The 24523-nt window shown below is 36.4% G+C and overlaps 1 protein-coding gene across 5 annotated transcripts; it reads right to left on the bottom strand.

The window, feature by feature from the left end:
* Positions 1 to 1612: 1612 nt before the first annotated feature.
* Positions 1613 to 24405, bottom strand: SLC30A6 (solute carrier family 30 member 6). Of its 5 annotated transcripts, none has more exons than XM_034428184.3 (14): positions 24292 to 24405; positions 19756 to 19842; positions 18524 to 18608; positions 15796 to 15838; positions 14435 to 14500; positions 13051 to 13131; positions 12815 to 12850; positions 11104 to 11198; positions 9400 to 9448; positions 7264 to 7383; positions 7073 to 7175; positions 5564 to 5611; positions 4837 to 4905; positions 1613 to 4635 (listed from the first exon to the last, which is right to left on the bottom strand). In XM_034428184.3, the coding sequence occupies exons 1-14, from the start codon at positions 24292 to 24294 to the stop codon at positions 4144 to 4146; spliced, it is 1377 nt and encodes a 458-aa protein (XP_034284075.1). In that variant the 5' UTR covers positions 24295 to 24405; the 3' UTR covers positions 1613 to 4143. The 5 variants fall into 5 exon arrangements, with proteins under 5 accessions (XP_034284075.1, XP_034284077.1, XP_087739151.1 ...); XM_034428186.3 differs by lacking the exon at positions 24292 to 24405 and adding an exon at positions 24054 to 24232; XM_087883025.1 differs by lacking the exon at positions 24292 to 24405 and adding an exon at positions 21241 to 21303.
* Positions 24406 to 24523: the final 118 nt, after the last annotated feature.

Raw genomic sequence — 24523 nt, 5'->3', positions numbered from 1 at the left:
ATGTGTAATGGTTTTCGCTTTTATATATATAGATGAATGATCTCAACATACAATTAGCCCTTTATTGACATTAATGATATTCAAATGTGCAAGTGAATAATATATGGGTAGTAAAATCCACTGATATTATGAACTGATATTATATTTTCAGGCTACATTTAAGCATTCCTGTAACCTTCCTCCAGTGCCGAGGTGAGCAAACATTCATTCCTCTATTTATTTCATTCCCTGAAGACCCTCAAAAAACAATGCCCAAAGTGGCAGCATGATTCAACAGTTAATATTTTAAATATACTGTATACTCTTGGCAACTACCTAGACAAGCTCTGCATTTTTCTGGGTAAGGTTTTTCAGAAGTGGTTGCCATTACCTCCTTTCTAGGACTGTGAGAAAGTGACTGATCCAAGGCCACCCAACTTGTTTTGTGACTATGGTAGGACTAGAACTCAATCCCCAGGTTTTCTAGCCTGTGCCTTAACCACTATACCAAACTGACTTTCCTAATTATATAAAAATTGATCTTAATACACTAATCAACATTACAAAATAACTCCGCCTTGGGTGGGGAGAAATACTTTTCATTGATTACATCATATTGGCTCCATGCACTAGCATTAATTTGACAACATAATAGCCAATTTTATATATGTTTGAATTCCAAAACTGTAATTTTACAAGCATTGTTCATCTAAACACATTTTTCTATAATGATAGGCAATATGTGATTCTGTCAGCAGCTTAACATTTCTGACATACTAGGAATTCAGTTATATAAGATAGTATAAACACACTATAATTAATGGGGTAGATTCTGCACATATATGGTTGAACAAAAAGCAACTATCCCTAAAACCATGCCTTTACAATCATATTCCATTCTTTCGGTTCCTATAGTAGTGGTTAAGGGTGGAGGGAGTTGTTAATTGAAACTAGGCATGGAAAGATTTCCTTACCTAAACAGAGAAACAGAATAGGAGGGGGAAGCAGTGGGAATGGGAGTAACTTCCTGTCAGCTTCTCCATGGAGTTCCCTTGTGGAAAGCTGACAGGGAACATCAGAAATCAAACATACAAAATGAGGCCAATGCATAGAAAAGAAGAAATTCCATAAATTTTATAAGCTGTATAACAATTATATATTAGGGAAGGAGAAATTATTCATATAGGAGCAATATTTAAATATAACTTTGGACAGAAGCATCATAGGTAGATTTAAATGAGCTAGACCCATGATGGTGAACCTATGGCACGCATGCCAGAGGTGGCACGCAGAACCCTCTATGGGCACGTGCACCATCGCCACCTGCTCTTCTGGTTTCTGGCGCCAGCCAGCTGGTCTTTGCAGGCGCAAGGGTGCCAGAAAATGGCCTGAAAAACGGCCAAAAAACAGGCCATTTTCTGGGCCGTTTTCGGGCCTTTTTCAGGCCGTTTTTGGCGCACTGGCCAGCTGTTCTTTGGGTTTCCGGCGCTCTGGCAGGCACGCATGCATGCACATGCACACGTATTCTGGTTTGGGCACTCGGTGCCAAAAAGATTCACCATCACTGAGCTAGACTATACAGCACAATGTGAGAATGGTTGAACTGTTATAAACTAGATAAAAAACACATAGGTTTTTAAAATCTGATTTAATTAGTTGTTCCAAAAGAAAATACCCTTATAAATAGGTATGTAACATTGTTCCATAAAATACAACTTTGTAATTGGTAATAATTTTCCTTTTTTAAAAAAGATAAGTACCTTTCTCCTTGCAACCTGCCATGCTTATTTTTTCAGAGTTGACCCGATACTGGTCTTGTGAAAATTGATATTCACCAACGAAAGAGAGATTAGCTCTTTAAATGTTATTCTGAGCATCAACATCTTTTTTTGAGGTTGTCAATACTCTTCGTTTGAGCTGACAGAATTCCACATATTGGTATTGTGAAGATCATTATGATATGAATATCCAGAATTCTGTTCTTTAAATAAGGCAGGACCTCCTACACTACACCCTGATTTCAACTAATTGATTGAAACGAGATTCTAATTTCTCCTTCAAATGAATTGATAAATCTAGAGATTTACATGCTCTTGCCACACACAAACCCGTAACTTTACATTATTTTCATAAATGAACAAGTACGCTGTTTTGACTTTTTTTACTTAACTGGTTCTTTATCCAGTTTTAGGATTTATGTGGAGGACAGATTGTGTTTTACGTTATATTTATGCAGCAGTGTTAATGATTCAGAAGGGTACAGAAACTTTTAAGCACCAATGTATGTTTATTCATACCTTTATATTTGCTACAGGTAAATTGCCTATAATCTCGTCATTTCATGGAAATGACGTCATTTCTATGGAAATAGATCAAAGAGGTTTTTCTGTTCATAAAGGAATAGCAGACTTATCCAGGGAAGGTAATCATGCTTACACTGAATATCTCAGGATAAACGGATACATTCTTTATTGAGGGAAAAGAAGAGATGAAGGGCAGCAATTCCACGTTGCTGTTGCAGAAATGGGGTTCCCCAAAACTGTTTAAAAAGTTAATCACTTCTGATTTCCCACAGTGGAAACCTTTGCTAACCCCAAACTGTCCATTAGTATCCATTTATTTAAATGTAAGATGTCACTGAGGGAAAACCAATTACGACACACAATGCAAGTAGTAAGTATACAACTCCATCACTCACAAATACTTATTAGCAGAACAAAACATATTCAACCTGGCACTCTTGGTGGAAAGCAAATGGGCTCCAGTTAAATATGAGCTAAGTCCCGTGTGAAACCTTTTGCTGCCCTTCACCCAGGAATGTTAACAAGGTGGGGAAAACTTGCTGAGCATGGATTTTGGATTTTTTTTTCAACTCCTTCCCTAGCAGTAGGGATGGAAATCCCCTGTATTATATTTTGTGTAACCAGATGAAGTTTTTTTGTTCTAGGTCATTCTTCATCTATACACATTTGTGCATATGTATACTCCGGGAAGGACAGCACAGGCTACAGAAACTCTGGGCCACAAAATCAAGGGGACGGAGGGAAGAGGGCTTAAAATGAAGCAATCTTTCAATCAGGCTGAAAAGAATAAATGCTGAATGTTGAATGCTGAAATTACCACAACAGTCTGCTAGATCAACAAACCCATCCTATTGTAGATTCTTTCAGGATAGTAGCAAAATCAGGCCGCTTTTATTGCTCAGCAGCTCTGGGCTGTATTTTTCAGCATTTCCTTCCCTGTCAATCAAATCAATCAAAATTCAAATGCTGTTTTCCTTTAGTCCACCTGCAGCAGTTCTCCTCAGCCTGAAATTTATGTTGGTGATGGGAGATAAAGACAGAGCCTTCCTTGCTTCGCCGTTTCTGAATCTCCATCTCTGCTCTTAATTCCATTTCCCTCCTCTGTAGTTAGGCACCACCATAGGAATCCCTCTCTTTGGGTCTCTACCACAGCTATAGGCCTTCCTCTGGAATTTTCAGCTCTTCAGGTACCCAGGACCACTTCAGCTCTTCCCCTCAGGCCTATGCTCTTAGAGGAGGGGAGAAACCTGTCCCTAAAGTTTAACTATCCACATGTTCCTGTTTAAAATCTCTGATGTCATCTTTCTTCCAGAAAAGTAACTCTGCATGTGAGAAATGTATTCGACACAATATTAATAATCAGTTACAGATGACCTTCGTTGTCTTCCCACACTGTCATATTTCATGAGTTCTCCTCTGCACGCCACAGGCAAGATTACCCATAAGCATTTTAATATCAACCTGAATTTCAGGAGCACTTGCTGGATTTACCAAATAATAATTTTCCATTGTTCAGAAAACCTTTAAAAATGATTCTATGATTACATCAAAGAAACTTTAAAAAAAATAATTTTGTTAATAGACACTTTGCAAAACCGTTATTTTCTGGAGTTCCTTTCACGTACTATGTTGAAATTATTTACAAGACCAGCAATATATGCAATTGCAATAACTTTTTATAAAGCTATGGCTTTACAGTCAGAAATGGATAACTGCATCAAAAAAAGTCAATCCATGAATGCACGTTTTCATGATTTTGAAAACTTCTGATACTAGTCACCAGGAAGTCAAACAGTCTTGTAGAAAAATGAGCAATAAAATAATTGAAGTAATTTTAAACAATAAATATAGAAACAGTTTATTAGGGTCTTAATTGACCTCGAGTGCCAGTTCCATATCTCTGAGGAACATTAATGAAGCCAGTCCTCAATCCCTGGGTTACTCCCGTTCCTGGCAATCCAAAGCCTTGAGTGAAGACACTGCTGTAAGGTACAGTTCCATGGTTGAAATTCAATCCATAGGGCCTTGTCTGAGTGTTCATGAGAATGATAGGGTTCATATTTTTACCTGGTGTGTTAAAAGCAAATTCTGGAGGTGGACTGCTTGGTTTAGTTGGAGTGGATGTAACATGATCAGAATTTTCTGCTGCTTTTAGAGATGGCATTGGAATAATGTAATGATCTGAAAGCATATTGTTCCCAATAGGTCCAGTGGCCAAAGTAGGCCTAATCCAGTCATCTTTGAAAATCTGAACAGTCAAAATAGATACTAATGCATTTAACCGATTTGTCACATGTGCAAGTACCATCTGTTCATTGGCATCTCTTCGAATTCTCACATGAACTGATCCAGCCTAGAAAACAAATTAAGAAAAGTTCATCAGTCTGTGACATATAAAACTGATAGACTGGGACAAATGCACAATAACAAACATACTTCTGAAATAATTTAGTATATCCTGCAATTACTAGATGAGAAACTATTAGAATGTATTTCTTCATTCTTCATACTTGCTTTTTATAGAAAAAAGTCATTAAAGTGGATAAATACATACCAGTGAACCAAACCCCAATGTCCAGAAGTGTTCATTTCGAACTTCTAGAACTCCATCCAAAGTAGAAACCTGGTTCAAGACATAGAAAGTTATTGTATATAATAATAATAATAATAATAATAATAATAATAATAATAATAATAATAATAATAATACAATATGACTGTTTGTAATAAGGGGTCCTTGGTGCTCTCTGAGCTTGCTTGTTTTCCAGCAGACGTTTCATTATCATTTATCACTGTTTGTAATAGTTTAATAAAACTGATCTAGCATATTTTATAAATAAGAAGGCACATTTGGGTTGTCATTAGAGGTGTTCCCACAATTTATTTGATTTCTATAGTTATCCATCTCAGCAGGTGACTCTTGGCAATAAAACATTGCATTGTTTTATAAAACATAAAAACAATTAAAACCATTTAAACAGTACAAAATAAATATATATGGCACCGAGTAAAAATGTTGCTATGGATGTTAATATAGCTAGCAACTGGGGCTCTTAACACACTCATACAACCAAGTCTTCATGGCCTTGCAAAAGGCCAACAGGGTCATGGTTGTCCTCAACTCTGAAGGAAGAGTATTCCAGAGGGCATGTCTCCTGGTTCCCACTCCTTGGCTGATAGGACCTGAAGCATGTCCAACTGCCTGACCAGAAACAGTTGGACATGCTTCAACTAGGAGAAGGTGGCCCCAAATGATGAAGGGCTTTTTTATATTAACTTACCTCTCGTATAAGTTTATCTAGCTGTCCAATCACATGAGGCGGTGTCGTCTAAAAAAAGGTTTACAATTTCATAATGTAATTTATTCAGCCACAACACAAATGATTAGTAATTAGGATGCTGATAAAGTATGAGCAATCAGTATCAAGGAATACATCTGACTACATTATATGAATGTTTCTGAAAAGGAAGACACATTCAAATATCATTTTTTAAAAAAGTTTTGCTGAATGGGTGAGTTGACATAAACAGCATCCTTTCTGCATTTGAACACAATGTTAATCCTTCAAAATTTGTTCTTTTATAGCAAAGTTCTGGTATTATCTTTTTGTAAAAAAATCTACGTAACAACATTATGAGCCATCTACCTATTTAACTTCTCTAGAGATTTAGCCATTTTTGTTATTGGCATCTCTAGTGGAGTAAACCCTATCCATTCTATCTCATAGTTCACCTTTTAGCTTCCTGACAACTCTAGGCCCTTTCTGATGCCAGCTGCCATCCAACATCACTAAAGAGTACCCAGTTTCCTGCTCTGGGATGAGTTGCCATCATTTGTTATAGTTGGAAATTAGCCTTCCCCCAATCTTTGAGTCTGGACAATCCTTTTCTAATGTTCAAGAATGTCATTACTGCAGGACAATAAGATAACACGACAAAGGAGGTGATGTAATTAAAGGATCAGTCCTCAAGAAGCAGATTAGTCTGGGCACAGACCTGTCATTCTAATTACATATAAGAAGTTGATATTAATTTAAGCTATCTATTGAGAATAAACTGAGAGAACAAACAGTTTAAGTAATCAGAGAGTCCATTCTAAAATAACTAACCTTACTGTCTCTTCCCTGAGAAGGCAGATAAATCAACCTCTCCTCTGAAGAGAGCCATCTGTCTGCTATTTTTCATTTTCTCCTATCAACTTCTAACCCCAGCTCTTCTTACTAGGAAAATCTACCATTCCCTTCTTGCAAAGGATATACAAGTTAATTTTCCAGTTAATTTAATTAACCAATTCTATACTGACAGCTACTGAAAGCCACAAAATTTTATCCATATTACTATGATCTACCAAGACCTGAAGATATGATAATAAATTGATAAATAGTAAAGATAGAGGTAAAGGTTCCACTTGCACATATGTGCTAGTCATTCCCAACTCTAGGAGGCGGAGCAAGTGCTGTCCAAAGATATCTCCGTGGTCATGTGGCCGGCATGACTAAATGCCAAAAGCGCAGGAATGCTGTTACCTTCCTACCAAAGGTGGTCCCTATTTTTCTACTTGCATTTTTTACATGCTTTTGAACTGCTAGGTTGGCAGAAGCTGGGACAAGTAATGGGAGCCCACCCCATTAAGCGGCACTAGGGATTCGAAACACTGAATTGCCAACCTTTCACTCAACAAACTCAGCATCTTAGACACTGAGCCACTGCATCAGTAAGCAAAGCTGTTTTTTTGGCTACTCTCTAACTATCGGGAACTGCTAGTACAAAGGCCTTAATTCCTTGCTCACCTGAAGCAATACCTTTCCACTGTAGACACTCATGGGATACATGGTACCAAATGTCATCAAAGCAATAGCTACTGCAGAAGCTGTATCAACTGCAAAATAATTACTGAAAGAAAAAAATATAACATTATAGGCATTCCTGTTTTCTGTATCAAATGCTATTAAATATTATCATTCCATCCAAGAGTACTTACTTAATTTCAATTAACATGTATGTAATACAAAGAGCTAAAGCCCCAGCAAGATCAATTAAGATGAATGGATTCATACGTGGGAGAAAGATGCTACTCAGTCCAGGAATGATACCGCACAAGCTAAAAGTAATAATAAATAATATCAATTAGTGAAGAAAGCTGAGAGGCAGAACCCTCTTATTATCCATACGGCTGTAGCTCTTACAGTTGCTCTCTGAAATATACCAATGGGATAACTATGATACCAAAAACAAAACAAATAATAGAAATCTTCATCTGAAATTTTAGAATGCTATTAGATGAAAAGACAATCTAGAGCTAAGTTTAAAAAAAACAGTTTGAATCCATATAATCAAATTCAATTCCTCATCACTACAGGTATATGTCAGTGCATTTTTCCTGGCCACCAAGTGTTTTTTTCCATTGTCTAATTCTAGGATTTTCTTTTAGTACTCTGTATATAGTATTCAAATATTAAACAGTCTGATCTATTGGTTTATTGTTATTAATGTCTTACCAACTGCAATTAAGATTTGTATTAATCATTAAATCTGTGCCCAATTTATGTCAGGTTATCTAAAAGACAATCTTCATCTATAGAATCTTATCTGGACATTAAAAATGTTTTAGGTTAGGTATACATTTTAGGTACTTTACATGTCTTTTCTGCATACTTTAACAATTTTTATGAGTATATTGGATTGTAAGGAGTATGTTGTGTTGTCTTTTTCAAGAAACATTTATTAAGGCAGTTTGTGTATCCAATGTTAGATTATCAGATACCAGGAACATGACTATAAGGAAATTTGATACTATTTGATTGTTACCATTTAAGACTTTCATATTAACTCATAAATGGGTGGAAAGAAATATGCCATCTTCCAACAAAAGAACAAAATTTAATCTAATATTCTTTTAGCAAACTCAATTATTTTCATAATCTTGCATTGTGACTTTGATTAATAACAATTTGTCAACCTTCTGTCAACCTTTTGTCAACACAAATTATCTGGTCATTTCCTCCAAAGGAAAAATAATCATAGTTTTAAAATAGAAACCAACACCCTTCTGTGAGAAAGTGATTATGAACAAAAAAGACAGGAAGATGCCATTTCAATAGATCAAATTTCCACAGTATAACTCCCAAACAATATATATTTGGCGATGGCAACAAATCAAAAGAATTGCACAGTGGCCCACACTCAAAAACTTGGGCTGCTTATTTCATTGTCTATGTCACAGTACAAAGTTGCTAAGGAACAGAAATTTCCAGCTATTTTCAGGGAACTATAGGAATTTAGCATAAGAAAGAACTATTTTTTAAAAAACGTGTTTGCTTTTTTCTGAGTGTTTTAAATTTATTATTGCTTAAAAACCATACTAGGAACTCTCTCTTTCAAAGACCAAGCTAATACCTAGAATAATTGGCTATGCAAGCACATTAGGTTTCTAAACAAATATTAAGTGCAAATGCAGATAGAGATGCTTTACATTCTAAATACCATCTCTACTTAGGAATTTATTTTTACAAATATGGTGGGGTTTTTTTGGACCAGCTGACATGCTTCAAAGTAAGTACCACCCTCTAGCACCATATTCGAATCACAATGACTTGAGAGCACCTATACGCATTCTTAGAATATAAAAACAGTGAGTAGCTTCAACCCAGATTTTCTTTAAAACCAAGAAAGATTATGGAAAGGTAAACTGGTATACATGGACTGAATCAGAATTTTGATTTTTTTTTCTTGGCCTGTGGAAAAGCAGTTGTTATTTTACCTGTGCTTTACACTATAAGAGGCAGAAAAAATAAGTTTGAAGCTACATAAAGTCCTACAGCAATGTTATTCAAACTTGGCAAGATGCTCAGTGAGGAATTCTAGGAGTTGATGTCCACACATCTTAAAGTTGCCAAGTGTCCTAAAGTTTCAGGATTATCATTTTTGAAATATGACAAGGAACTACCTCATCATTCATCTACCCAATGGGTGCTTTAACAATGGAACCATTTTGTTAATAAAAAGTCTGTCCTGCCTATGGAGAGCAACCCCACTACAATCTCAAAATTCAAAATACACGCATCAGAACAAAGAAGATAGCACACTCTGCTTTAGAATGTCTTTCTTTCTAACTTACCTCCTAGTGAGATCTGCAACATGTTCCTGAAGCCAACTTGTACTTGCAGCTGCAGAGAGAAGTGCAATTGTTCATTAAGAGAAAATATCATAAGTCTAATATAATTCTTCTCAAATCTGTATAAAGTTCAACTGTAGGGCAAAAGTTTATCTATCTGAAAATTTTACTTCACTAATACATTATCTCCTCACCATCCAAAAAAAAAAGCCAACATCCCTCTAAGTATTGACTTTTTTAAAAAAATGTATTCCTGGAATGCTGGGTAAATGGAATTCCTTTTCTGATTATTGTTTTACTACAGTGTATATTTAAAGGAAGTTTTCCCTTTAAAATCAGCCTAAAGGTAAATTTAAATTAAAATAAACAATATATTATTCTACTAATTAAAAGCACAATTTTATAATTATGGTCACGCTAAGCTATATTAAAAACAAAGACATAAATGACTATATTATAATGTCATCATGATTATTATATTTTCAAAATACTATTATCCAGAATCACAAGAACAATCGAATAAGTTTATTAGAACTTGAAGTTAAGATTATTTGCAGATATTATTGCAAGACTAAGCTGCCACCCAAATCACACATTAGTTACATTACAACTGAATACAAGACCTGAACAATTTTCATAGTGCACCCTTAGATCAGAAAGAATTTGGGATGGGACATGAAAGGGCCCATGAGGCTCCCTAAGAGTTCTACATAACTTTTTTTCTTATAAAGAATTTGCATAAATTGCACTAAGGACTGAAAGAAGATTAAACTGATTTGGACAAACAAGCCAAAATTAGAGGTAGTCCTCGACCTACAACCATTCATTTAGCAACTGTTTAACATTACAACAGCACTGAAAAGTGACTTATAATCAATCCTTGCACTTAGGATCGTTGCAGCATCCTCAATGGTCACATGATCAAAATTCAGGCACTTGGCAACCAGCGTATATTTACAATGGTTGCAGCATCCCGGTGTCATGTGATTGCTACATGCCACTTTCCCAGCTGGCTTCTGAGAAGCAAATCCATGGGGGAAGCTGGGTTCACTTAACAACTGCAGTGATTTGCATAACAACCCTGGCAGAAAGGGTGATAAGGTTGGCTGCAACTCATTCAGCAACTTCAATGCTTAACAACTGAAATTGTGGTCATAAGTCAAAGAGTACTTTTACTTCCTCTTGATGCATTTTCTCTCTCTTAGAATCAGCAGGCATTTGGGTACAGGGCTTGCAGGCCTGTCCAAATCTTGCAACTCTCTAACATTTCAAATATGCAGATGTAGAAATCCAAAGTCATTAGCGTAGTTCAGCATAAAAAACTATGTTTTTTACATGAATCTAGATCATCTAGATATGACAATTTCCAAAATCAAGATCATCAAAAGGGAAAACCCAGCAGTGCAGAGATCCCCAACCAGGGAATTATCACCTGCAATGCGGTTTGGTAACGTAAAAGCAGAAATTGTTCCAAATAGGAAATACTGTTACCCTTTTTCGCATTTTCAAAGGTATTGAAAATGAGGACGCCTCTGCTATACATCTACTTTCTTCTTAGTCCTTCTGAGTATTATCAAAGATTTAAGGGATGGAAGTTGTGGGTTTGGTGACAACAACAAATAATATTTGGCTACTAATTAATATATAATTTTTTAGCTTTTATTAAATTAAAATATATATTTTCTTTTCAAAAATTTTATTATGTACCTTCAGACACGTAAGCAAATGGTTTGTTCTTAATTGAAAGCATTGTAAACAAGTTGAAAGTGAGTGCCACAAAGGTACCAACCAGCAATCGACCCCTAAAAATAAAAATCTTTATCAATATAGCATATCGTCAGGTACAAAGAACAGGTATGTTATTTATTCTTCATTACCATTAGGCTCCATTTAACTGCAGTGGGCTTTTTTTTAAGTTTACCTGATTCCATTTAATTATTTACAACTCTTATGTAAATAACTTATTAGCTGAGAGATTTATTACATTTCTGTGCTGCTGTACAAGACTTTTAGAGGTTTTATGGCAATGCATGAGCCTTTAATAGAGTGGCCCAATCCCATGTCACCTGTTCTGTTAGTTTTTTAGTCTTTAATCTATCTTAATTTTAATTGTTTTTGTTATCTTTTTATTATGCTGTAAGCCATCTAGAGTCGTTGATTGAGATGGGTGGCATATTCATTAAATAAATAAACAAATACATAAATAAACAATAAAGGACATCTATGAGCCCGGTTACAATCATAAAAACCCTGAAACTTACAAAAACTATAGAACCCAAAAACTAGACCTCAAGTTTCAATATCCCTTCAGAAGAGATCGTTTTTCAAGTGCTTCTGGATGGCAGCCAAAGTTGGAGTCAGCCTACATGACAGTGGGAGGCCATTCTAGAGTGGGTGACTCTTTCCTGGAAAAGCAGCATCTTAGCCTTCTGCCCCAGCACAAAATGGGGAAGCACTTACTGGTGGAATTCTTAAGACTAAACAAGCAAACCCCATTCTAGTGGGTGAATAAGAATGTAACTTAGTGCCAAGTCACAGAGGCCTTTCTATGTTAACATCAAAACTTTAAATTGCAACAACAACCTGATAGGAAGGCAATGCAAGGTCTGTAGCACAGATGTAATATAGTCCCATTGGCAAATGTAAAATAGTACACAGGCCACTGCAATTTTGGCCAGCTGAAGCTTCCAAATTGTCTTTAAAGGCAACCCCACATCAAGTGTGTTACAGTAGTATAAATAAATGGGAACAAGGGCATGAATCACTGTAGCAAGATTTTCTTGCCCCAAGTAGAGCTCCAAATGGCACGCTAGCCGAAGCTGGCCAAAGGTTCAATCATCTGTGATTTCTACTTGCTTGCTTAAGTAAGAGTTCAATTTGTGAGCCAGCCCTTCAAGGGAAATGATTCCTCATCAAGAAATATACTGAAGCTTCCAGAGCACTTCGATGGACAAACAGTATCCCTGTCTTGCTAGGATTCAAATTTAGCAAGTTGTCTCCCATCCGAACCCTCACAACTTTCAGACAAATCTAAAATCTAAAATAAAAATTTTACACAAAAAATAATAGCCATGGAACCCAAAACTATGATGAAATTACAGTTAACAAGGGCTACATGTGCATTAAATTTAAGCTTTTACTATTTAATATATATCAGACAAAGCCTTTTAAAAAGACTTCTGCCCAATTCATTGCATGTATGATTTAAAGTTATCTTTATACAAAATCCATCTGTATTAAACAAAGTATCCCAGATCAACAAATTCAAGTGGATTTTTGCCACTGACCTAAAAGTCATGACAGCATTTCATTTTCAGTTTTCTGCTTTAACAGATAAAGTAATGTACTAATGGCCCTATTAATTATGCCAACTTTATATACTTATAATATTTATTATTATTTAATTTAAAATGCTTACGTATGAATCTCTGGTTGTTCAATAAATCGTTCAGCACTGAAAAGACACAATAAATCTGTTAGTCGCATATATAGTCCTTCAATGCACCAGCAAATCTATGAGGTTTACTGTGGATAAAACATCATACTACCCTTTGTAGCTGCTATTTTTTTAAAAAAAAAAACTGTTCTAACACTGGAAATACTATTATTTTTGACAATGATTAAATAATAATCACAAGGAGGGGACATTCCTACCTTTCTTTAAGTATAAAAAGTGCTCCAAGTTGTGCAAGAACCGTAGAAGCAAATACTGCTAGGACTTCAAATCTCTCAAATCTGCAGTTTGGGAAATTAAGCATTTAAAAATCAGTGCAAATAATAAGACTATTAATCAGAAAGTATAATGCATTAATTGAGATGGGTACAAGAAGGTATGCTAGAAAATTAACACGTGCTATTTACTTTTGCTATTATTTTCTTTTTATTAAAACATTTTAAATGTTAGTGGCATGTTAAGGGAAGGCCAGATAAATTGGGCAGCTGAATAATATCCATGTATTTTGGAATTATTCTGTTCTATTAAGTTCTATGTTTTAATTCATGCTACCTAGCAATAAGGGTGTCATTGTTGGGGAGCACCACTCATGAACAGTTTTGATTTAACATGCAATTAAAAAAAACAACAAATAGGTTGGGTGCCCTAAAGTTTGGATAACTTAATTTTAGCTTTGTGGCAGATGGGATTATTTTATGTTACTGAGATTGATGAAAAGCTATGTATTCTCTGCTATCTGTTCATAATGAATTTCCAAAGGCTGAATAAAGGACAAAATGTTAACTTAGGTTTAGCTCCTCTCTTGGGGACTTCACACAAAGATGTCCTATAGTTCTCAGCAACAGTATGGACATACTTTTGTTTTGTTGCAATTTGGTATTTATATTGTTGTTTTTATCCTTGCTATATTTTATAATGTAAATTTAATTCATATAAATAGGTTGGATAATACATTTGTATGACAAGAGCAAGTTATAAAATCTTATATGACTGATAAAAGAAAAGGGCTCTAAAAGGAGGAGATAGCCTATAGATACCAGTTTTACTATTCCTAATTGAAACAAAACCATGCATATTTACAGCTTCATTTAGAGTTATACAGAGTTTGAACTCCAAGGCATCAGAGATTTTAAAAATACAGATTACATTAAACAGATCTAGTGAGAGATGTAAAATGAAATTTCCATTCTTGCAAATTTAAAAATGCACTTTTCCCTTTATGTGACAAGAAAGATTTACTTCCATAAAGAGAGTAATACTATATAAGGGCCCCAGAGTCTACATAAAACTGCATAGAGCCTGATCTGTTCTATCAACCACAGACTGGTGATTTCTGGGCTGGTAACATCATATTTGATCAAATGAATATATGCATATTTCAAATTAGCACCCTATAATTTCTTGAGCACAAATCAGTACAGTATTAAACATTAGATATAATGCTCTTTTAATGTGTGCATTACAATTTTCTTGAATTTATAAAATCTCTTTATAAACAAAATCGATCGAATAAATTAATAACATGTTTATTTCATAGTAAAATAATATTTTCAAAAGACACAAAATATTAATTATCAAACTTACCCAAATGAATATGAGGAACTGGGCTTCTTCATCATCACCCAATAACTTATTAAGCATGTTATTAAGCTAAATAAAAAAGGAAACAAAAATTAAAATAAGAGAAATGTAGCTATTAAAAATTATATAAAATAAATCCAGCATTTCAAAATTCAATTGTCATTTAACATATTGATGAATTGCCAGTAATAAAATAAATCCTTAGTTTAACAGCCTGCTGAAGGAGGTCAGTATATGAAATATGAATCTTTATTTAATGCAAGTTTATGTAATTTTTATTAAAATATATAATTATGCAAATGAAGTGGATTGATATAAATAATGCAAATGAAAACTGTCTAGACTATTTCAGAAACAATGGACATGGTATATTAAGTTCAAATGATGCCCTGACAAAAAATTGTCTCTTGTATCTAAACTCCGCAAATTGGTGCTTTCTTTCAGGTTGTGGTAGATTTTCTGTTCAACTGTCTCCTTAAATCAATTAATGCAGTGGTAATACCCTATATATGTTTAGTCAGAATTAAATTCCATTGTTGACAGACTTACTTTTTTATAAGAGTACTGCAATCTCAGTTAATGTAGGGGAGTATGAAGTTAATCTTGAAAAAGCAGGAGTGGTTATGTAAACACCAACTCAGTCCTGAGAAAGAGGAGGGGGTGAAAATGAAATTCAAGATCACCCCACTTTGATTCTCTTTGGTATATGACAGACCAAAGAGAAACCTATTAGGCATACAAGATTCTGTTATTATACTTTACAGTAATATAGTAGAGTTCTAGTGGTTTCTAGAACCAGTATATATCCAGTTGTTTCCTGACTTGGCCTATGTTAAGGGGCTGACAGGGATATTTAAAGGCTTGTCATTTATTTAAAAAGCAAATAGAAAATATTTATTTAAATATATGTAAATATTTATTTAAATATATTTATTTAATAGCAAATACCATCAAGTTATATAGAAAACAAAAGTAGGGATTAAAGACAAAATGTACTGCTGTCATAATGGGACTTAAGCATGCTTAAATCCCCTTTGATTGCAGACCTTTGAAAAATGTCTATTTCTGTGCTGTATGTGACAATAGAAAACAATGGGATCTGTTTTATAGACTTATCTCCTATGCAATGAAAAGTCACTTATGCTGCAATCCTATCTCACATATCTGGCAATCCAATCCACTTAATTTCATTGGCTTTAATCTTAAATAGATTAAAATGGGACTGCATCTTACCTAACTAAGAGAAACAGGATTTATTAGGGAATATTAAAAGATTTTTACCATAACCCATGGATTTGGATAAAAGGACAATTTTTTTTACAAGTGTTACAAAATTAACTGAGGAATTTAAAAAGGAAACATACCTGAAAAGATCAAAGATTGTTAGATAGGTATATGCAGTTAAAGCTGTGGAAAGAAGATGGCCATTTTACTGTCACATAAACAAATGATGAAAATAATTTAGTTAACTTGCCTGTAAGTAAATAAATGTTGCTTTTAATAAACAATTGTTGGGCTTTATGCAATTTTCTATGTAATAAATATGCATCTACCAAATAAATCACAAAGCTTGTCAAGGAAGTTGTTTAGGCCTCTGGGACTTTCTTTTTTATGGTGGCATCTGTCAAGGTTTGGAGGTTTTTTGTGAATTTTGTGTGGGAGTTTGCAAGTGCGAATTACTGCGAATGGAATAATAGTGGATATTCAACACTATATTGGTGGATTTACTGCTAGGATTTCAGAAGTTTTGTATGTGCCGTGAGATGGAAAAGTGCAGAGTGAAGACTGAAGGAGTTTGTTTGTTTGTTTGTTTGTTTGTTTTATTAAATTTGTATACCGCCCTACTCCCGAAGGACTCAGGGCGGTGAACAGGCACAAGATAAAATACAGAAATACAAAAGTTAAAAACAATTTAAAACCAAATTAAATAATATTGGCCCATGACAATTAAAATCCCAATAAATTTAAAACAAATTAAAATTTCAATTTAAAATTTAAAAGAAAGGGGAGAAAAATTAGGCCAGGCCGGCTTGCTGGAATAAAAGGGTCTTAAGAGCACGGCGGAAGGTGCGCAGATCCAGGATCCTCCGTATCTCCGGGGGGAGCTCGTTCCAGATAGTGGGTGCCCCCACAGAGAAGGCCCTCCCCCTGGGGGCCGCCAGTCGACACTGCTTGGCTGATGGCACTTGGAGGAGACCCTCTCTATGAGAGCGTACCGGCCGGTGGGAGGCTATTTGTGGTAGTAGGCGGTCCCGTAAATAACCAGGTCCTAAGCCATGGTTAAGTAAAGTAAAGTAAAAGAAATAAAATATATGAGTAGCAGATCGTTGCCCTTTGGAGATTCATTGGTTCTTGGTGAAGGGTAAATTGTTCCTTGCATAAGAGGAAGGTGTCAAAGGGGTTATGCAAGTTACATTGTTTGGCAGAGTCATAACTGTAAGGAAGTTCTTAGACAATCCAAGGCCACTGTTGTGGGAAACATTAGTAACACAGAGCAGGCAACAAGATAATTAACGGAGGAAGCAGACTGTTACAAAATAGATTCTTGAGAGCATATCTCTTACATTTCCACCCTTTAGATCGATGCCTAGAGCAGGAGTGGGAAAATATTTGTCTACCAACTGTCACATTTCCTTAGAGTAATATTCAATATTTTCTGTAGGTTTTTAACTATTTTGAGCTTTTATATTCAGTTTTTGGGTTTTTAACATTCTATGTTTTTAATATTTAATACTGCCCAGTGTCCCTCTATGAGGGAGATGAACAGTTTCTAAATATGATAAATAAAGATCACATAACAGTGACAGGAAGAGTCAGTATTAGTGCCTCCAGACACACTCAAGATCATTAGTATATAACTTCTCCCTCTGAAGATATAAAACTGTGGTCTCGAGAAAATTGGGTATGACCATTCAAAAATTATCCTTGTACTATGCAAATAAAAATGTAGTTCATCTTCAGTCATGAACATATACAACATTAATCAAAGACGTTACACACTGCTATTCCTATCCGTAGCCTCCTTTAATGTTTTATCCCCATCCCCACCAAAACAAACAAGACATTGAGTCGGTTGGGTATACATCGGTATGTGATGTGAGTTAATTATGTGGATTTTTTCACATAGAAAGTGAAAATAAAAGTTTTAAACTGCAAATCAGTCTATATAGCCTGAGTCTCCAGACAAAAAGCAATCACAAGGAGCACTAAAGATCATCTATGCTGCATAACCTAAGAACGACATAGGCAGTTTAATATATAGATAGCCCTTGGTTAATGATCCCTCATTCAGTGATTGTTCAAAGTTATGACTGTGCTGAACAAGTGGTATTTATGTCTGGTCCTCAAAGTTCCAACCATTCCAGTACCCCCATTGTTACGTTATCATAATATGGATGTTTGGCAACCAGTGATGGTTGCAGCTTTCCACAATTATGAGAACAATTTGCAGGCCCTCCTGCACCCTCCAAGCCTCACTGCATTGTGCCTTGCTTCTCTGGCCATTCATGCATCTTTCCCCACCTATCAGCAGCCACTTCCTGCTTGCCAGCCTGTTTGCAAGCCATCTGGGAATTGCAATTTCCTGCCAACTTTTACACTGACTGGTTGTTAGAAGCCAGCAGGATTTTGTGACAAGGTGCTCATTTAACGATCCATGATCCTGACTTAACAATGGCAACGGAGACTGCAGGGGTCGCCGTTACTAAGCAATGCAGGCATAAATCACACTGTGTTTTACAATCACGTCATTTAGAGATGGCATAATGCAAGGACTATCTGTACTTGCAAGTTTTTTCAATTCTTAGACATTTTAGCACAATGTCATCATAAAGCATGTGCATCCAACTAATAGAATTGTGGGCCTCAATAAATGTAAGCAAAGTTTTACATTTAGTAGAATTAATTCTGATTCATCTTAATATACTTTCACAGTTTGAATAAAGAAATCATCAAGGGAGAAATAACAAGAATGACTTTAGGAACAGAAAAAAGTTTTTAAATTGCTAGCAATCAATGATGCTCACAAATACAATTTTGTGTCAATATTGAAACACTTTTGCATATCATCTCATTAAAAGAAGGATAACATACCTATGCTGTTTGTAGAACTACACCACATAAGCAGGAATGCAGTACATAATATATTTATTGCACCGAACAACAAGATCTTCCATGACTGTAAATAAACAACAGTTGAAACAAGTTTAATAAAGTGGGTTTTACTGGGGAAAAAACCCTATAATCTACAGATAAAATATTGAATATTCAGCTCAGGTTTCCCATTGCTTTGATCTCTTTGCTGAAGAAAGAATACCAGAACATAGTCTAGGATCAATGTATTCATAATTTTTCAAATAGTGATTTATTGACCAACAGGTAGTCCTCGGTTTCTGACTATTGGAACAAGAATTTTTCTTGCTAAGCAAGGTGACTGTTAAGTGAGTTGTGCCTGATTTACAACCTTTTTTGCCACAGTTAACTGAATTACTACAGTTTAGTGAATCCAGCTTTCCCCATTGACATGGATTGTTGGAAGTCTGCTAGGAAGGTCATAGTTGGAAATCACGTGACCTTAGGACACTGCAACTATGGTAAATACATGCCAGTTGCCAAGCACCCAAATTTTGATCTTGTGACCATGTGGATGCTGAGATGGTTGTAAGTGCGAGGACTGGTCGTAAATCACTTTTCTTACTGCTGTTACAGCTTCAAACATTCATTAAATGAATGTGTCAAGGACTACCAGTACAACTAAGTTCAACAGCTATCTCAGATATTCACAACTAATAAAGAAAATACTGACTGGAACATTTTCCCCATTTGCTTATTTGTCAGGCTGACATTCTACTTCTCATCAGCATATGACATTCAACAGGGCTAAAAGAAATAACTATAAAATATTATGTAACACAATGAAAACTCAATTAAATCCTATTAGAAAATTCCAGAAAATAATAAGAATAAAATCTCAATATGCTTCCATCAGCCAAAAACCACTTCCATGTCAAAGGCTTGTTTATAAATATTAAGCATATTTCAATCTTTCTATCCTACAATATTGCTCAATAATAACAGTATGTTAGATGCATCTCATAACATAGAAGTTATATTTATTATGCAATTTACAAGAATAAAAAAAGTTTAACAGGAACAAAGGAACAAAATATAAGGAAAGTATAGGAGAGCAACTGGAACGTGAAATAGATTAAAAGTGATTGAGGAACAAATCAGAGTCACTGATTCTGTATACATGTTTAAAACTCTTTAAAAAATAAACATCTATGTATTAAATTATTTTCTTGCCAGTAAATGAAAACGCTTACCCTTCGATCAGCAGCTACAGTTCTAAATTCCTGTGTTAACTTGCCCAGAAGTGACCGCTGTGATTTGCGAAACAAATATATTGTTCCCTACAAACAAGATAGCAATAATTATTTACTAAATTTTCTACTTTTATCTAACATTCCAAATCATGAACTTGATTTCTACATGCAATCTATCACAATAAACATTATCTCCATGCTAGCTAACATTTAAAAAGTAACAAAACACTCACTGAAGGTAAATCCGCTAATATATATACAGTCTATACCTGTTAAAATGCCAAGGTTTTGAGATGTAAAAAAAAAGGCCAAGATAAATCACTTCAGAATGTTTCACCTTTAATGTAACATATATGCTCTACAATTCAATTGAAAAACAAACTGAAATCTTTTACGGGGAAAATAATAATAAATATTAGAATAATGTGGCTGCATAACTCTGCATACCTTCTTATAAGTAGGATATGGTTGTGTTCAGAATTAACCAATCACATTCAAACTGATGGTAAATAGTAGTCAGTACATACCTGCCATCAATTAAAGTGACTTTGATCAAGCCCATATATAATTCAGCACTGCTAGAGGGATTTTTCTTCTATTTACTCAGTTGCCTCTTACAGCAAAAGCCTTGGTCTGTAAAGAGCTTACAAAGTATAAAGGGATCTCATTTCAGAAGAAGGGTATAATTTCCCCCCCAAAGCATTGGATATACCAACAAACACAATGAAGACAGCAGTAGTGGGTTTCAAAAATTTTTTCTGCCGGTTCTGTGGGTGTGGCTTGGTGGGCGTGGCATAGCTTGGTGGGTGTGGCTTGGTGGGCATGGCAGAGGAAAGATACTGTAAAATCTCCATTCCCACCCCACTCCAGGGGAAGGTTACTGCAAAATCCCCATTTCCTCCCGATCAGCTGGGACTCGGGAGGCAGAGAATAGATGGGGGTAGGGCCAGTCAGAGGTGGTATTTACCGGTTCTCCGAACTACTCAAAATTTCTGCTACTGGTTCTCCAGAACTGGTCAAAACCTGCTGAAACCCATCTCTCGAAGACAGTCATTAACAAGTGGAAAAAATATGGCACAACAGTGACATTACCAAGAACTGGACATACCTCCAAAATTGATGAAAAAAACAAGAAAACTGATCTGAGAGACTGCCAAGAGGCCTTTAGCAACATTAAAAGAGTTGCAGGAATTTCTGACAAGTACTGGTTCTATACAACCTCCTGTGTTTTCCCTATGCCTGAGATGTGGGATAGGATGGCAAGGTGGAAGCCGTTTCTTACAAAGAAAAACATCCAAGCCCAGCTACATTTTCCAAAAACCTACATCAAGTCTAACAAAAACATGAAGAAAAATATTTTATAGTCTGATGATGACAAGATCAGTGTTGTTTTTCCGCCAAACAGAACTTTTTGGAATTATGGCCAAAAAGTTCTGTTTGGCGGAAAAACAACACTACATATCACCAAAAGTATACCATACCTACATTGAAGCATGATGATGGCAGCTTTATAATTTAGGGTTGCTTTTCTTCAACTGGAACAGGGCCTTTAATCAAAATTATGAACAGTTCCAAATATCAGTGTTGGCACAAAACTTTCATGCCTCTGCTAAATTGCTGGAGATGAAGAGGCATTTCAACTTTCAACATAGCAACCAAAAGCATACCTCCAAAAGAAAGGCTTCACCGAAAGAAGATCAAAGTTTTGAAATGGCCCAGCCAGAGCCCAGATCTACAGGTGAAACTCGAAAAATTAGAATATCGTGCAAAAGTTAATTTATTTCAGTAATGCAACTGAAAAGGTGAAACTAATATATGAGATAGACTCATTACATGCAAAGCGAGATAGTTCAAGCCTTAATTTGTCATAATTTGGATGATTATGGCTTACAGCTCATGAAGACCCCAAATTCACAATCTCAGAAAATTAGAATATTACATGAAATCAATAAAACAAGGATTGTACATAGAACAATATCGGACATCTGAAAAGTATAAGCATGCATATGTACTTAGTACTTGGTTTGGGCCCCCTTTGCATCAATTACTGCCTCAATGCGGCGTGGCATGGATGCTATCAGCCTGTGGCACTGCTGAGGTGTTATGGAAGACCAGGATGCTTCAATAGCGACCTTCAGCTCTTCTGCATTGTTCAGTCTCATGTCTCTCATCTTTCTCTTGGCAATGCCCCATAGATTCTCTATGGGGTTCAGGTCAGGCGAGTTTGCTGGCCAATCAAGCACAGTAATCCCATGGTCATTGAACCAGGTTTTGGTACTTTTGGCAGTGTGGGCAGGTGCCAAGTCCTGCTGGAAAATGAAGTCAGCATCCCCATAAAGCTTGTCTGCGGAAGGAAGCATGAAGTGCTCCAAAATCTCCTGGTAGATGGCTGCATTGACCCTGGACTTAATGAAGCACAGTGGACCAACACCAGCAGATGACATGACTCCCCAAATCAACACAGACTGTAGAAAATTCACACTGGACTTCAAGCATCTTGCAGTGTGTGCCTCTCCATTCTTCCTCCAGACTCTGGGTCCTTGTTTTCCAAATGAGATGCAAAAGTTGCTCTCATCAGAAAAGAGGACTTTGGACCACTGAGCAACAGACCAGTTCTTTTTATCTTTAGCCCAGGTAAGACGCTTCTGACGTTGTTTGTTGTTCAGGAGCGGCTTGACAAGAGGAATACGACATTTGGAGCCCATGTCCAGGATCCGTCTGTGTGGTGGCTCTTGATGCTCTGACTCCAGCCTCAGTCCACTCCTTGTGTAAGTCCCCAACACTTTTGAATGGCCTTTTCCTGACAATCCTCTCCAGGCTGCGGTCATCCCTGCTGCTTGTGCACCTTTTTCTTCCACACTTTTCCCTTCCACATAACTTTCTATTAATGTGCTTTGATACAGCACTTTGGGAACATCCAATTTCTTTTGCAATTACCTTTTGAGGCTTTCCCTCCTTGTGGAGGGTATCAATGATGGTTTTCCGCACAACTGTCAGGTCAGCAGACTTTCCTATGATTGTGATTCCTACTGAACCAGACTGAGAGACCATTTAAAGGCTCAGGAACCCTTTGCAGCTGTTATGGCTTAATTAGCTGATTAGAGTGGGACACTTTGAGCCTAGAATATTGAACCTTTTCACAATATTCTAATTTTCTGAGATTGTGAATTTGGGGTTTTCATGAGCTGTAAGCCATAATCATCCAAAGTATGACAAATCAAGGCTTGACCTATCTCGCTTTGCATGTAATGAGTCTATCTCATATATTAGTTTCACCTTTTAAGTTGCATTACTGAAATAAATGAACTTTTGCACAATATTCTAATTTTTTGAGTTTCACCTGTAAATCCAATTTAAAATCTGTGGGATGACCTGAAGACGCTGTGCACAGGAGATGCCCTTGCAATCTGACAGATTTGGAGCCCTTTTGCAAGGAAGAGTGGGCAAAGTTTCCCAAGGACAGATGTGCCATGCTGATAGGCCCCTACCCCAAAAGACTGAATGCTGTCATAAAATCAAAAGAAGCTTCAATGAAGTATTAGTTTAAGGGTATGCATCTTTATGTAACTACATTATTATAATTTTTTTATTTCCCCCCAAAAAAGATTTCATTTTGTTTTTCAATTGAATTGGACACTTACATGTTACACTGAAGATGGAAAAAAAAATCTGAAGTGATTTATATTGGTCTAATTTTATACCTCAAAAACCTGGCATTTTAACAGAAGTGTATAGACTTTCCATATCCACTGTATTGCCAGCTAGCTTTAAAATATTCACTCATTGCATTTTTATCCTATTGATTAAGAACCTCAAGAGTCTTAGGCGGCTTTATGATCACCATAGCATTTCTTAGGTTGAGAGCAGACACCCTATGGGTACTTTTTAGGATTTTTATGGCTTTAAAATGATCTGAATCCAGACCACACAGTAAATTGTTTGCTCCAATCTCTTGAACAGGTGGCCATTTATTCACTAGTAAATTATACTTTTGCTGTTCCATAGAAGGATATATTACAGTGTAAGAGACTAAAGGAAGCAAGTAAACCTTTTTCTTGACATGTGACTAAAAACAACTATTTATAACTACTTATTGATTAAATTCCTAATTAAAAACACTTCCAGACTATCTGGTTCGATGAGCCAAGCCATCCTTCCAGCCACTGCACCACACCTCCTCTCAGGGGAAACCCCACACATCGGGTATAGTGGGCTGCAATCCAGCTACATTTCCCCCTTTAACATGAGACGGGACTCCCAGTACAGCAGAGATTAAACAAACTGCCTTCTACACACACTTGGAGCTTTCTGCGCAGAAAGGCTTGGAATCTTCCCTTTGGAAAGCTATTCTCCAGCCTTGACAGCCACCTTTCCCTGCTGCAGGGAAGTCGCCTCCTTCAGAACTGGGAAGCCGGTCAACGTCCCACTCCTAACATCCTCTCACGGTTGCACCACGTTTAACACCGACTCCCCACGCAGCCTTCGAGGCCCACAACCGCCCCCCCCCCACTCCGCCCTCCCAAGATGGGAACTCACCATATTGCGGAACGAGCGGCTCCCAACGGGACCGGAAAAGGCGGGCGCCTCCTGTCACCAAAGAAAGGAGTAGGAGTTGAATTAGCTGACGTGTAATTGGCCGACCCCGGAACTAAACAGGAAGTGACGTCACCTCGTCCCGCCCCCTCGGCTCCCCGCTCGGACCCAATCGAGGCAGAGAACGAGGTTCGCCTGTGCCGGTGTTCCGTTGCCTTGGAAAGGCGCACGCGAT

The sequence above is a fragment of the Pantherophis guttatus genome, chromosome 1 (genome assembly GCF_059756535.1).
Source record: "Pantherophis guttatus breed Tessera chromosome 1, ASM5975653v1, whole genome shotgun sequence".
In the NCBI taxonomy this organism is placed as follows: domain Eukaryota; kingdom Metazoa; phylum Chordata; class Lepidosauria; order Squamata; family Colubridae; genus Pantherophis; species Pantherophis guttatus.
This window is presented reverse-complemented; position numbering and strand designations above follow the sequence as displayed.

Excerpts from the sequence above, each read along its gene's own strand:
- SLC30A6 (XM_034428184.3), bottom strand. Across the intron at positions 15,839-18,523 it reads TAGTTCTACAAACAGCATAG|CTTTAACTGCATATACCTAT; the intron begins GTATGTTATCCT and ends TTCTTTCCACAG. Across the intron at positions 12,851-13,050 it reads CTTTTTATACTTAAAGAAAG|TGCTGAACGATTTATTGAAC; the intron begins GTAGGAATGTCC and ends GTGTCTTTTCAG.